This window comes from Manacus vitellinus, unplaced genomic scaffold, assembly GCF_001715985.3.
Source record: "Manacus vitellinus isolate BGI_N305 unplaced genomic scaffold, ASM171598v3 scaffold_15_pilon, whole genome shotgun sequence".
Classification (NCBI taxonomy): domain Eukaryota; kingdom Metazoa; phylum Chordata; class Aves; order Passeriformes; family Pipridae; genus Manacus; species Manacus vitellinus.
The window spans coordinates 10295267-10306558 of NW_021939122.1; the positions used below are offsets into that span (position 1 = coordinate 10295267).

The following is an 11292-nucleotide window of genomic DNA, read 5'->3' on the forward strand; positions in this document are numbered from 1 at the left end:
CCGCTGGAGCTGCTGCCAGGTATCTGGCATGGAGCAGGTCGGTGGCCCTGGCCCAGGAGGATGGCGGTGGATGAGAGCTTCCTGCAGACAAGCCGGGACTGGCCATGGCCCCGTGGGTTGGCAGTGCCAGAGCTCGCCTCAGGAGTGCCACGTGGGTTTGGAGCCTGTCTCGCCATGGTGCCCGTTCCGTCTCAAGGAGCTGCCACAGTAGGGAGAGCATGGGGCTGAGGGGAGAGCAGGGCACGTTCTGCCCTTGGCAGGCATGTAGCAGAGTGCTATGTTGGGCTGCTCCTGCACGGGACATGGGGACACCATCCTAAGGGCCCCTGCCATCTGGTGGCATTGTCCTGTCCCTCAAGGAGTGGACCCAAGTGAGTCCCAGTCAGCCCACGGGACTTGACAGCCTGTCACAACCCTCTGCCTCTCCTGATCTCTCTCCGGGTGGGAACCACTGAGGACCAGCCTGCCTTTTGGAGGGGAGATGGAGGCTGCCTTCAGATCTCACCCTCTTTCAAGGGCCTCCTGTACTTTGGCAGGGGACTCGGGGCTGTGGTGGAGCCCCGGGGTCCCTCACCTTTCCCCCCCTCACATGTGGCAGTTCTTGTTTTGCAGGTGCAGCCGGGTGTGTAGCAACGTTGCTCCACGATGCAGCCATGAACCCTGCTGAAGGTAACGATGGTCCTGGCCTGCCAGGGAGGGGAGGAGCAGGGTCTGCCTGAGCCTCTGGGGTCCCCTCGGTGGCATGGAAGGTGCTTCTGTTGCTTTCCTGACTGCAAGGATCCTTTAGGGTCACGTGGGTCCTCTTAGGGATGCTAGTGGCTGCCTGTTATGGACAGGGTGGGTAGAAGAGATTAACTTGGAAGTGCAGCACACCCCAGCTTAGGAGGAGCTGGGAGGGAATGGGCCTTTCACCCAGGAGTTTGGCTGGGGACTGTTACCCGGAACAGGGAAGAAGTCAAGAGATGTGATCTGCACTGCTAAAGTCATTCCAAGTGTGTTGAAGCTGGGCACTGCTATGGTGAGAACTCTGGTACGGTTGTGGGCCTGTGTTCAAGAAGAAAATTAAAAGAATGGGATACAAAAACACGCTAGAGAGGTTGGGAGAAGGGAGATCTTGTGGAATGTCTGGAAGATGATGATTTTGTTGAGCCTGGTATGTATGAAAAAACAGAGTTTGCAATTTAAGTCTGTGAATGTGGTGGGAAAAGGAGGAATAATGAGGAAAGGCCAGTCATGAAGGTATTTTTTCTTCTTAAAATTGGAGAGCTTGCGACAGTTCAGGCTCTAGCTGATGTGGGCTCAGCAAGGCTCATGCCTGCCCACTGCATGGCTGGGACTCGAGGAGCAGGCAGCTGGCTGGCTAGACAGTTGTCATTCCTTCCCTGGAGCTTTTCTTGTCATGACTGTAGTAGTTTATAGTCACATCATTTTTATTTCCCTGTGGTCATGTTGAGATAGGGGGAGGCAGGACAGGGGCGGGCTCCGCTCTAGGCTTCCCTGTCCTGCTCTTGGATGTATTGGGGGGTTTGGCATCTGAATTTTGCCCTGGAGTGGCAGCGTTTCGGCAGTGGCTGCAAACAGTTCCTGGCTGGTGAGCTCTGTGATGTGCTGTGGTTATTCTGGGCTTCAGTGGGGGTGGCTGGGGAGGGACAGTATTATCCAGATAGAGAGCTGTCTGGAATATAAAAGGACTGAATGCAGAGCAGGTTCTTCAGACGGCATGGTAGTTCTGCTGCCGTGAATGAGCAGTTGCTCAGGAGTGAGGCTGGATCTGGAGTGTAACTGACGGGATATCGAGATGTTCCCTGGGGCTATGGCAGCTGCAGGGTTTGAAGGTGGTGATGTCTGCCTGACAGGGAAGCTTCAGCAGATCTAAATGGCTGGAGTCCTGTCTGGGGACACCCAGTGCTGCTGGTTCAAGTTGTCTGTCATTAGCTCTTAGGCCCGCATGACCAAACTCCAGGCATTTGGAGGGGAAGCCTGGCTTCATGTTTACCCTTCTCTTTTCTCTTCCCCTCCATGCCTGGGTCCTGGCTGCTGCTGCTGCTGGCTACCACTTTATGTCCCAAGTGGTCAAGCAGAGGATGCAGATGTACAACTCGCCTTACCAGCGTGTGATGGACTGTGTGCGGGCTGTGTGGCGCAACGAAGGGGCCGGAGCTTTCTACCGCAGCTACACCACCCAGCTCACCATGAACATCCCCTTCCAAGCCATTCACTTCATGACCTACGAGTTCTTGCAAGAGCAGCTCAACCCCCACAGACAGTACAACCCAGGCTCTCACGTGGTCTCTGGAGCCTGTGCGGGGGCTGTCGCTGCCGCTGCCACTACGCCTTTGGACGTTTGCAAAACACTGCTCAACACCCAGGAGTCCTTGGCCCTGAGCTCCAACATCAGCGGACACATCACAGGCATGGCTAATGCCTTCAGGACGGTGTACCAAGTGGGCGGTGTGACCGCCTACTTCAGAGGGGTCCAGGCCAGAGTCATTTATCAGATGCCCTCGACAGCGATTGCCTGGTCCGTGTATGAGTTCTTCAAATACATCCTCACCAAGCGCCAGGAGGAGCGTCGGGCTGGGAAGTGAGCCAGAGCCAAATGCTGTTCCAGACCTGCCTCACATCCCCCTCCTGGTTTGTCTTCTGACCCCTCTCCCTTTCAGTTTGGTTTGTGTTGAAGAGAGGGGGCAGTGAAGCCCTTTGGGGTTTAGTGATGCCGTTTTTTCCCTGTGACTGTTGCAGCTCTGCTCAGGCTGCACAGCTTGCTCTCCCCCAGGGTCCTCCACGACACCCTGCTGGGAGCTGCAGCCCAGGTCACATTCCCTCGCACTTTGGTGGAGCTGTGCTCCTGTCCTTCCCTTAACCACAATGTCTCACACAAAGCTCACCCCTTTTTGGAGGGGAAGATGAATGTCCTGCCTGGCTTCTGGCAGGGCCAAGCTGAGCTCGCAGTCGCCAAGGAGGAGGTGATGGCGGATGCTGGGGGCTTCGTCTGGCCTTTGGCTGAAGCGAAGTGTAAGCCTTGGCCGTTGTCTTGTAGCACGCACACGTGATGCTGACTGCCGCAGTGGTGGTGGTGGTGGGTGAGGGGGAGGATGGCACTTGAGGAGGGAGCCTGTAGGTTTGTTTTTGTTCCTGCTCTTGACACCTCCAATAAAAACAGTTCTGCTCTATCCTCATGTCCCATTCTTACTCCGGCATGGCCCAGCTCCTGGCACTGTGGCTTTCTGACTGTACCTGGTGCTCAGTGAGCTCTTTTGATGAATGCCAAAGCGGGGAGGGAAGTGGGGTCTGGAGGTGGTGGTGGGAGAAGGGGATCTGCCTAGCCCAGTCACCCTGGCAGCGTGCAGGGATGAGGGTGTTTGCCTATCCCATTTGGCTCATGATCCGTCACCTGCTGCTGGTGTGGATTGTGACTCCACGGGGGAAGCTGAGGTTTATGCTCCTCAGCCAGGTAGTCCCACACCCTCAGTCTGAGTAGGAGTCCTCAGGATGCTTCCAAACTTCTCCGAATGGAGCTGGTGGCAGGAGGGTCCTGAGTTGTGTGTGTCAGGAACAGCACGGGAATTTGGTGCTGAGTGCTGGTGGAGGGTTTTCTGCACCTCATATAGGAGATTCGGGGCTTAGCAGCCCTTTTACCCACTCATTTTGAGTAATTAAACTAGTTTAATGCTTGATGAGCATCTTAAAATTCTATCAGCACACTTGCTCAAAGTGCTAGTATTTTTTCCAATCTAATGGTAATTAGAAGAATAACTTGGTTTTCTAACGTGTTGTTAGTTGTCTTGTTACTAATTTATTTTAGGGTCCCACCCAACTCTGGAGCTGTGAGCTATCCTCACTCTGTTGTGTGCCGAGCATTAAAGCATTGCCTCATTGTGCTGACCTGCCCAGAGCAGAGCTCTGGGTTTCTTGAACAGGGTGCTCGTGGGTGATGCCTGACTCTCCCAAGGTGCACGCAGGAGTGGCATGTGTCACCCAGTGCCATGCCCAGAATAACTCCCTGGAGGAAATGCATTCACGGCCATGGTATGTGCAGCTGGTGGGTGTCCGGGTTGGCTTAGACCTGCTCCAGAGGGTCTGCTGGCCTGGCCTGCACATAGGGCTGCTGGAGTGGGTTATGGTGAGGACAAAGAGGGGTTTTCTGCAGCTAGAAAAGCTCCTGGGTGAGCAAGGGGGATGCACAGCCCTCAGGGCCATTGGGCTCTATCACTGCTGGGGGACTGGAGGGCAGGGACCCCTGCACTGCAGGGCTGGATGTTGGCACCCTGCCCAAGCCCCAGCCCAGCACAGGATCCCCCTTTTCCTTACACATCTCTCATGCCCTGGTTCCTGAAGGTGGTGAGGAAAGCTGAGTGACCTCCTGTGGGATTTTTGATGGCTGCCTGGCCATCTGGGTGCCCCTGGCACAGAGCAGCCACAAGCACTGTTCTGCAGCCCTGTTCCACCTGGGCTGTGTGCTGTGCCCATCCTCTGCTCCCTGGCATGGGCTGCAGGCTCTGGTCCCTGTTTTTTCTGCACAAGCAGAAGAATGAGAAACTCCTTAAAGACACAAAATCCACAGGAGGTTAAGAAGTTCAAATTTTCCCACTGTTTCAGGAGCTGGGGCTTTAAAGAAATAGTCTGAGTATTACAAGATTTGGCAGCCCTGCGTCTCCTCCGCCCAAGAGTGAGAAGCAGAGATGGCTGGGAGAGACCAGGGCAGGATTAGCTGGGTGGGCAGGGCATGAGACAGGACTTTGCAGAAGATGGGTATGACTGGTCTCTGCCAGGACGCGTCTCTCTGCCCAGGAGCTGAAAGCTGTTGGCAGCAGAGCTGCAGCTTTGCCTTGAGCCTTCACCGTGCACTGGGGCAATGACAAACCCCGTGGAGGGAAAGGCATAAATGGACTGGGGCTGGAGGAAGATTCACACTATTAAATCCATCAGCTGCTGGAAGAGGCTCTATAAATGTCAGCGGGTAAAAGCATGATTGAAAGTGTCTCCAGGATGTTTCCTGGAACTGCCCACAGAAGTGCTGGGGGAAGGAGTGAGACCCCCAGGAATGGGGAGATAAATCAGCACAGCACAGAGATGCTGCGATGTGAGTCATTGGCCTTAAGCAGTCCCCTGGCAGGGGCATGGCCTTTCTGGTCTCCTGGCACTTTGCCAGCTTATCCAGCAGCATCTGGGTGTCCCCAGTGCAGGCAGCAGCAGCCCTGCGGGGAATGGGACTGCCTGTGATGGGTTTGGCCTGCAGGGAGAGCAGAGCTGCCACGGGGATTCCCAGATATCCCTTGGGCTAGGCCACAACAGACAGGAAAAATCCCCTCTCCTGTCTGCCACCCTCTGAGCAGAATCTCTGCCACAGACCCCTGGCCGTGGCAGCATGCAGCTGCTCCCTGGCTCTGCCAGGGTGGGGATGTTCCCTTGCCTCATGGCCTGGTTCCTCTGGCACCTTTCACATGATGAGATGCCTGGAGATAACAGAGCTATTGGCTGGTTCAGCTATGGCTGCTGCCTTTCCAAGGCCTGCTAATACCTCGGTGTAGCTGTGCTGCTCTGGGGCTGTCCTATGGCCTCTTAGGTATTTGGCTGCACTTCGAGTGAGATCCCTCCTACAGCCTCTTCTGAGTAAAGAGACTATTTTTGGCTTTCCAGCAAGGAAGCTATGCTCAGCCCGGCAGAGTTTTGGAGACAATCCCTTTTCCTTTCACTTCCCTGCAGGATCCCCAGCCACATCCACCGCCTTGCCTTCCTGTGTCCAACTGCCCTTCGAGCCCTGTCCTGCCACTGGTGTTGGTGTCGGGTGAGTCCTGCAGCCCCCAAGCAGGCAGAGCATGGCAGCACTGCTGGCCTGGCCCTGCTCCGGGTGAGAGATCCGGGACTGCCGCAGCTGTGCTGTGGCACAAGTCCAAACTATTTCAGGCAGCCTGAGGTTACAGTGCCAGGAGCAGCTCAGGAGCCCCTGGCTGCCTCCCTGGGGTAACTGGAGATGACTGCACTCCTGCAGGTTAAGGGCAGAGCTAGGGTGAGGAAAGCTGGGGAGGGTTCATCTTCCCCAGAGAAGGAAGGGGATATCCCTCCAGTGTGTCTGCCTCGTACTTTCAGCTGGGGGGCAGTGGGCTCCTGAGCTGCTCCTGTCTTGAAGACCCCACACAGGGCACTGGGGTCCCAGCCCTCAGGGACTTTTGGCAGCCCGGTTTGGGAGCAGGTGGGGGCAAAGGCACTGCCCTGTCAAACCACATCCCTGCCCTGTCTCTGCTGGTACCCTGGACTGTCTGGAGCTTTCCTGCCCCCCATCCCCTCTGCACTGGATGCCTGACAGCTCTGTTCAGTGGGAAGATGTGGCTGGAGCTCATGGAGAGCAGAGAGGTGGGCTCTCAACCCACCCTGGCTCTGGGATTCCTCAGGACTCTGTCAAACCCCAATAAAGTTGTACAAGTTCTCATGACCTCACGGCCTTACAGCAGTGGTAAATGTGAGCGCTGGGGCTGCCTGGAAACAGAGCAGATATTGCCTCTGGTGGGTCTGGGAAACCCTCTTCTGACCCACGTTGCTGCTCAGGTTAAACTGTGGAGAGACAATTCCTGGCTGAGCTGGTCCCAGCCTGCCTGGCTCAGTTCGAGCATGGCCTGAAAGGTTATTTCCCTTTATAGGCAGGGAATATAGCCTGAAAGGTGAAGCTGAGGCTGAAAGCCTGCTTTCTTGGCTGTAAAGAACCACTAGAGGAATCAATCCCCTGAGCTGGGACGACTCTTGACATGTCTGTTTTGATGGGGAGATATTGGTAATACCCATACTTAGTACAGGGTTATGTGTTGAAGTCCTCCAACAAGGGGCTGCAAAGTGGCCCTGGGAAGATACTGCCTGAATGAAGCTGGGGTGTGAGAAGATGGCATGTCATGTTGGGAAGGTGACAGAGGTGGGAGAAGAGCTGCTCCTGGGCTAGATGGGGGTGGCAGCAAGGGTTACTCTCCCAAGTGTCTTCATATAGGTGAGGACAGCAGGGACAGCTCAGACATGCTGTGACACTACAGCCTGCTCTGGGATCATTCTCAAAAGCAGCTGAAGCAGAGGTTGTTCCAGGAGATTGTGGGAGGGGGCTCTGGCCTTAACCTCCTTGACCTAGCATGCCTCCAGATATTGCACTGGTGGCCAGCATTAGCCCCAGAGAAACCCTGCAATGCACCCCAGGACACTATGGCATTTGGACTGACATAAGAGCCTCCTGGTAGGGCACAGACCAACCACGTTTGTCATGGCTAGGTGGGTGCCAGGAGAAATGCAAATCCAAGCAGCCTTCCTCTCTGTCCCTGGCACCTTTGGGTGCCCATTAGACCTGAGCAGTTTGGAGCCTGGAGCATTGCCAGGGGCTATAAAAAAGGTAGGGAATTGGGCCAAAACTGGGCTGTGTCTTCATGTGGGACACAGCTCCCTCTGGTGAGGACACAGCTGTGACAGGCACCAGGTGCTGGACGCCACAGCCATCATATGGTCAAGAACTTGCAGAACATTAGCTGGAAGCTGTGGGCAGTGCCAGGGCATCAGAAGGTTTAGAGGGGCTCCTGGCACTAGGTGAATTGCACCACTTTGGGACAGAGAAGATAATCAGAGCTGGAAATTTGCTGGGCATCTCACAGAGACACACTGGATGCTTGTGCTCAGCTAAAAGAACGCAGTGCAAAGCATTGCTCCCTGGAAAGGGGCCTGCATGGTGGCTAGAGGCTGGCAGGGGACACCAGCCTTGTCTCCAGCTCTCCCACTGCACCCATGCAGTAGGGGCAGGTGGGTGCTTGCTTTTGCTGAGTGCACAAGCCCCGGTGCAGCAGTGCTCCTGCGCGGATCTGGAGACCCTCAGCTCCTGCTGGGCTCTGCCGTGGGGAGACACTAGTCTGTCCAGAGCCCACACAACCAGCCCAGCATTCACGATGTCTAGCCTGTCCCACTGCTGTTCCCAGCGGGGAGGCAAGACCCTACCTGGATGCTCTGCAGCCCTCCAAGCCTTGCAGGGGGACTTGGGCACCCCCGAACCGAGCCAGCATAAGCCGCGGAGCCCCCGCGGAGTGAGATGGCGAGGACAGAGGGGTGCCTGTCGCTCCCTGTCCCCTGCCGCTGGCCGATAGATGGCGGTGGCGTATCTCGCTTGGGGACAGGCCCCGGGAGCAGTTGTCCCTGCTGGCAGCCCAGGGGACCTGAGAATTCCAGGCAGCACTTCGGGACCCCGCTGGCCCCGGCACCGCCTGCCTGCAGCAGCCTTGGGCGCGGAGAAGGGTCGTCCCTGGGGAAATGCCTGTGGGTTTTACTGCCTAGGTGGGGGATGGTGTCATGATGCAACCGGGAAGGGCTCTGGCAGGCCACAAGGGCAGCTCTGACCTTCAGCAGCACTCTGCTCTGAAGGGGACAAAGATGCAGGCCCCCTTTCCGGAGGGATCATCTGGATCCCTTGTGGGATTAGAGTGGATCCCTCGTGGCACACCTGAATCTCTCATGGCAGCACTGTGCCCAGTCTCACCGTTTCAGGGAGAAGGAACGGCTAAAACATGCGAGTCCCATCACCCCACTTAGTCAGGTGTAGTTACTTTGCGATGCAGTGACTCATCCAAGGAAGGGAGGTAGGTCCCTGGACCTCGTGCTGGCAGACAAGTAGTGTGAGAAAGCCTCTCTGGAGGCTCCATAGCACAGGTACAGTACTTTAATTTAATTACCTGATCCATGGCTGGCCACAGCCTCCTTCTTGGCGCTGGAGAGTGCTTGTGTGACAACATCATATCGCCATTGCCAGGAGGAGCTTCCAGCATCTCTGAGACCTCTTAGCTCTGCAGAGCCCCGGTGGCCAAGCAGCCTTGGCAACTCCCAGCTCAAGGCATGGAGTGGCTGCAGTGGGAAGCTCTGCAGAGCAGGAGCTGCCACTCCAAAATCATCCAAAATAGAGGGGCAAGAGCTGGGCACCACCCCAGCACACAGCTGGGTCCCCAGGTTCCCAGGCCCAAGGCAGCAGGAGGTGGCTGTGTCCGGGTTGAAGTAGATGGGACCAGAACTCAGCGAGGTCTGCCCAGGTCCGTGGGCAGCCTGGTCAGCCTCTCTGAGAGCACCCATCTCCCTCTGTGCCCAGGTGAGCTCCTTGCTGATGGCAACGAGTGGTGAAGAGAGAAGGATGAAGGATATGAGGGGGAGGGATGACCTCAGCAGCAGGGAGGGAGAAATGGAAAAAGATGACAGGAAGGAGAGGAAACCAGAGCATATCTGTGGTGCTGCGGAAGGAACAGCACTGCTCCTGTGTGATCCTGAGCATGATGGAAAGGCCTCAGAAAACCAGGCAGAACTGGGGTTTGGATCAAGCCTCCCCAGGAACCACTGGACAGAGACAAGTTCTGCTCATGGGCTCCTCCTTGGCCAGGACACTTGAATGAAAAACACAACTGGTGAAAAACACAACTGGAGCCTGTGCACAGAGTGGGTCTGAGGCTTGGGAGTTAAAGCCTAGCTACCCCAAGAGTCCCTCCTTTCCTTTAAGTTAGTGCACTGTCTTAGAAACCTCATCCCTCTTGGAAATCAATTGGCAACTTCCATCTTGATTCCCAAACAGCAGTAAGCCCCCCGATCAACCAGGAAGAAATACACACCCTCTGCCCCTTGGTCATGGTCCTCCCCATCTCTTCCTCCCTGAAGTCCCTCTGCTATGCCACCATCACAGGATGGGACCATGTTGAAGGAATTTCCACCAGGGATTTCCTGGTGCCTCTCACCCCATGAGCAGCATCCCACTTTGCCCCAGGGTGTGGGGCACGTTACAGGCGGGCATTGTCTCCAGCACAGCCACACAGCAACTTCCCTTCATTGTGTCTCCCCTGCCTGGGCAGCCTGTCCAATCTGCGATCTCCCACCATCTCCCTCCCACTGACCTCCACCAGCTGTTCCTCCTCTTTGGAGCACTTCATTTCTGCCGCCTTACTCCAGGTCCTCCAGTACCGCTGGCTATTTGTGCCACTTCGTACTCCCCATCAGCTCAGGGGCTCTGGGTGAGGCTCTGCAGAGGGGTCCCTCCCACTTAGCCCTTGCCCTTCCCCCAGTCTGAGCTGGTGGGACAGCTGGGATCTGTCCCAGGAATGGGGCTCACTATGGTGGACATCTAGAAACTTCCACTGCCGTGCCACATCAGCCTGCAGTCAGGCCTCCCAGCATCCCCCAGCTGGGCACTGTTCCAGCTCTGCACAGGGAGAACAGGACTAGGGTTGTGACCAGGCACAAGTGGAGTGAGCACAATACTGACCTCACAGCTATGGCAATAACAGACACTGTTGGTGCTGGATAACGCTGGTACTGCCCAGCATCGCCTCTTGCTACATAGTTGTGGGGTCTCTGTGTGCCCCTTCCCTTTGCCTAACTACCCATACTCTAGAGACTGTGACTACACACATGGGCAGCATGTCCCACACCAGGGCTCTGGTCTCATCATGAGCCTCTGCGCGCTGCTGAGATGCACTGGATTTCTAACCAGCTGCCAAATACTTTGAGATGATGTGTTAAGCTGGGAACTCCTCTCCAACACCCTGATTTTGGAGGAGCTTCTATTGTGGTTGCAGTTCCTCTGACTTGCACACCAAGGCATGAACTCACATGGGTCCCTTATCTTTATAGACAACAGTCTGGCAGAACATGGAGGAAAATGCAACTCTTTCCTATGGCAGAGACAAATCTCCTCAGCCTGACTGCTGCTGCAAAGGGAGCGCATTACCTTTGTTCTTGGCTATCCTGTTTCTACCCATGAGACCACAAGGCCCTAACCACTCATCTCCTAAAGCCAAGAGTGGGGCCTGGGCTTCCTCTCCTGTGACACCTTACTGCCATCCAGCAAACAATCAGCTGGGCGTGCCGCATCCTCTCCCAGCGCCGGCCCCGCGGAGCCTGCCGGCCTCGGGGTGGCTCGTGGGACAGCGGGGTGCCGTGCCGAGACGGGCTCCGGGGCCTGCTGGTTGCCCACTCTGTCCCTGCAGTGCTGCACTGGAAAGAATTTCTCCGGTTCCCGTCAAACAGCAAACCCCAAGGGTGCACGTCCAGACTGAATGGTGGGAATGCGCACCATAAACCCGGGTTTAGTAGCGTGAACCGTCGTTACCTGCAGCTTCTGCGAGGCAGCCTGGTCCTCTGCTCGTGGCAGAGGGACTGTCACACAACACACAGGGGGAGGTCAAGGGGACGTCACGGTGGGCAGCTCTGGGTAACAGGAGTAGCATATTGAGCCCCGGGTCTGCAGTCGTGCCGGTGGCTTCAAGAAGGTTCCGCTGGAAACACCTCTGGAGATCCAGCGTC

At 56.2% G+C, this 11292-nt stretch overlaps 3 protein-coding genes across 3 annotated transcripts in view; 2 read left to right on the forward strand and 1 right to left on the reverse strand.

The window, feature by feature from the left end:
• The window catches only part of ENTPD7 (ectonucleoside triphosphate diphosphohydrolase 7), a 6977-nt gene extending 6801 nt beyond the window's left edge, over positions 1 to 176 (reverse strand). The window contains exon 1 of the mRNA XM_018068882.2: positions 94 to 176. Within this exon, the coding sequence (XP_017924371.1) occupies positions 94 to 176 (83 nt within the window). The remainder of the gene's footprint in view (positions 1 to 93) is intronic.
• SLC25A28 (solute carrier family 25 member 28) lies at positions 31 to 3173 on the forward strand. The gene is made up of 2 exons (XM_008934044.3): positions 31 to 669; positions 2071 to 3173. The coding sequence occupies exons 1-2, from the start codon at positions 654 to 656 to the stop codon at positions 2586 to 2588; spliced, it is 534 nt and encodes a 177-aa protein (XP_008932292.1). The 5' UTR covers positions 31 to 653; the 3' UTR covers positions 2589 to 3173.
• GOT1 (glutamic-oxaloacetic transaminase 1) overlaps positions 2907 to 11292 on the forward strand; it is a 39443-nt gene continuing 31057 nt past the window's right edge. The window contains exon 1 of the mRNA XM_029958563.1: positions 2907 to 3015. Within this exon, the coding sequence (XP_029814423.1) occupies positions 2907 to 3015 (109 nt within the window). The remainder of the gene's footprint in view (positions 3016 to 11292) is intronic.